Below are 2,827 nucleotides of genomic sequence, written 5' to 3'. Positions count from 1 at the left end.
ATCAGGAGGCTCTTTGAACAAGAAGAAAACCATTGAAGAAGCCATAGATGTCATCGAAACAGTTGCTGAGAATGACTACTTCTATGCCTCTGAAAGAAGTAACACTAGAGGAGTAATGGAGCTGAACCACATGGATGCACTATTAGCCCAAAATAAGATGATCACCAAGCAGCTAGCAGATCTTACCAAGAAGGTGGAAGAGAACCAAGTTGCAGCAGCCATCACCTCATCACCAACTCAAGAAGGAGTAAACATAGGAGAAGAAGGTGACTGGGAGCAAGCCAACTACATTGGGAATTCACCTAGACAGAACCATGATCTATACTCCAAAACTTACAACTCTGGATGGAGGAACCACCCAAACTTTGGGTGGGGGAATCAGCAAGATCAAAGCCAAGACCAGAGACGTTACAACTCTAACAACAATGCAGCTCATCAACAATTCACACAGAGGACATATCAACACCCCCACAACAACACTTCTCCACACCCATATCAAAACCAAAACAACACCTCTACTCCCAATCCACCATCATTTGATGACAAGCTCTCTAAGATTGAAGCCTTACTTGAAGGAATATGCCAAGAGATTCAAGAAAACAAGGTATTCAAAGAGGAGGTGCGAGCCAACATTAAGAACCAGGGAGAGACCATCAAGAAGCTGGAATTCCAAGTGGGATGCTTAGCTGAGAAGTTTCCCAAACCTACTGATAGCTTCCCAAGTGACACAGAGAAAAACCCAAGAGGCGAAGCAAAGAAAGTAAGATGGGAATGAAGATTGCAAGATGGTCACTACAAGTGGTCAAGAGGCTGAAGACAAGCAAAGAAAACTCTCCAAACAGCCTGAAGACAACTCAACAGAGGAGGAGGATAGAGATCACCAAGAACCAGAAATCTCACAACAAGAGTTGCTTAAGCTCTATGCACCATTTCCCCAACTGCTCAATGGTGCTGTGGGGAAAAGAATGTACTCAAGGTTCCTAGATTTGTTTGCATCTCTGCATGTGAACATACCATTCATCAAGGCCATCCAACAAATGCCTGCATTCATCAAGTATATGAAGGAACTTCTTCCCAGGAAAAGCTCAATCAAAGGAGGCCAGACTATAGTGTTGAACAAGGAATGTAGTGCCCTTATTCAACCTGAGTTGCCTGCAAAAAGAAAAGACCCAGGGAGTTTTCATATCCCCTGTGCCATAGGGGAAATAATGTTTCATAGAGCACTCTGTGATTTGGGGGCAAGCATCAACTTACTGCCCCTATCCTTGGCGAAGAGGCTGCAGATCAATGAGATAATGTCCACAGATGTAGTCATCAGACTGGCTGACAAGACTCAAAAGCAAGCAATAGGAGTGGTGGAAAATGTGTTGTTAAAGGTTGGGAAATACTTTCTCCTAACAGACTTTGTCATTCTGGACATGGAAGAGAGTCACATTCACCCAATCATATTGGGAAGACCATTCCTAGCTACGGCAAGAGCACTCATAGATGTGGAGAAAGGGGAGCTAATATTGAGAATCCATGATGAACGGCTCAGCTTTAATGTCTTCAAACTCTCACAAGAAGCAAACCAAGAGCACAAGGAACCAAGCAAAGATCATAATGAGATGCTGAAGGAGAAAGCAAGCACTGAAGCACAGCCAACCTATCTGGAGACCCCTTTGGTTGATAAACAAGGGAAACAGCAACTACCACAGCTCAAGGAAAAGTTGGAGGAACCTAAACCTCTAGAGGGATGCGAAGACAACATCAAGACCCCCTTAGAGGAAGAAGTCATCAAGAGCAAGGCAATATCAAAAGACACAAGGAAGAAGGTACCAAGGAGGTGGAGGAACAAAAAGATCCCTACGGAAGACTTTTCTCCAGGAGATAGAGTGATCTCAGCTTACTTCCCAGATATTCCCCCTAATCTCCCCACTGTACCATCTCAGTTACCTAAAGTCTTCACAATCAACAGAGTTCTTTTCCTGGAACATGTAGAGATCATTGATACAACCAATGGATACAAGTTCACAGTAAGAAGGGAGGACTTCAAGCATTACCAACCACCCTAATGAGGGAGAAACGTCAAGCTAGTGACGCTAAAGAAGCGCTTCATGGGAGGCAACCCATTTTTTTATATGCTTTCAGAAGATAGTGAATAAATCAATATTTATGAATTCCAACCCAAACTTGACAAACACTTGGTGAAAACCTTATTGTGCAGTATATAGTGAAGAACAAGTTTGGTGTTCAAAGCAAACCAAGATGCATGCTAGACTTGGGAGCTTTGAACAAAACTTTTCATCACAGTGCTCCAAACTAAGTTTGGTGTCACCCCATGGTGCCACCAATATGCATATAAGGACCCACAAATAGTTAGTTAGTTAGTTGGAATTCATGAATAAACAATTTAATCTTTTCTTACTTTTTTTTAATTCTAGCCGTAAAGTTCATATTGTGGTTTTGATATCTTTTCTTACTTTTCTTATTTTATCTTTATAGGGAAAAGAAAAGGAGCATTGATGGGGATTGATTGGACAATTAAATGGGGGAGGTTCGGCCACTTCATGAAGAGAACTACACACTTGTCTCAAGAAGGAACGCATGGGGAAACGTTGCCATGCAACATTGAAGAAAAGAGACCCTTGAAGACCGAACCATTCACTCTCAGTAAGTGATGATCCTTGTCCTTCCTTCATGCACAACCCCAACCGTCCATCAAGCAACCATTCTTGCAATCCACACCAAAACAATTCAAGAGTGAAAGTGCGATTCTAACTTTGGTGTCCCACCAAAGGATGCTAGTTAGAATCACACTACACTCTCAAAGCACATTGCTAGCTCT

At 42.5% G+C, this 2,827-nt stretch overlaps 1 protein-coding gene across 1 annotated transcript; it reads left to right on the top strand.

The window, feature by feature from the left end:
- Positions 1–785: 785 nt before the first annotated feature.
- On the top strand, positions 786–2,054 carry LOC130949675 (uncharacterized). Its single transcript, XM_057878330.1, has one exon. It carries the CDS (start codon positions 786–788, stop codon positions 2,052–2,054), a length of 1,269 nt encoding a protein of 422 aa, XP_057734313.1.
- Positions 2,055–2,827: the final 773 nt, after the last annotated feature.

Source organism: Arachis stenosperma, chromosome 9 (genome assembly GCF_014773155.1).
Source record: "Arachis stenosperma cultivar V10309 chromosome 9, arast.V10309.gnm1.PFL2, whole genome shotgun sequence".
In the NCBI taxonomy this organism is placed as follows: domain Eukaryota; kingdom Viridiplantae; phylum Streptophyta; class Magnoliopsida; order Fabales; family Fabaceae; genus Arachis; species Arachis stenosperma.
This window is presented reverse-complemented; position numbering and strand designations above follow the sequence as displayed.

Excerpts from the sequence above, each read along its gene's own strand:
- LOC130949675 (XM_057878330.1), top strand. The coding sequence starts at position 786 with ATGGTCACTACAAGTGGTCAAGAGGCTGAAGACAAGCAAAGAAAACTC.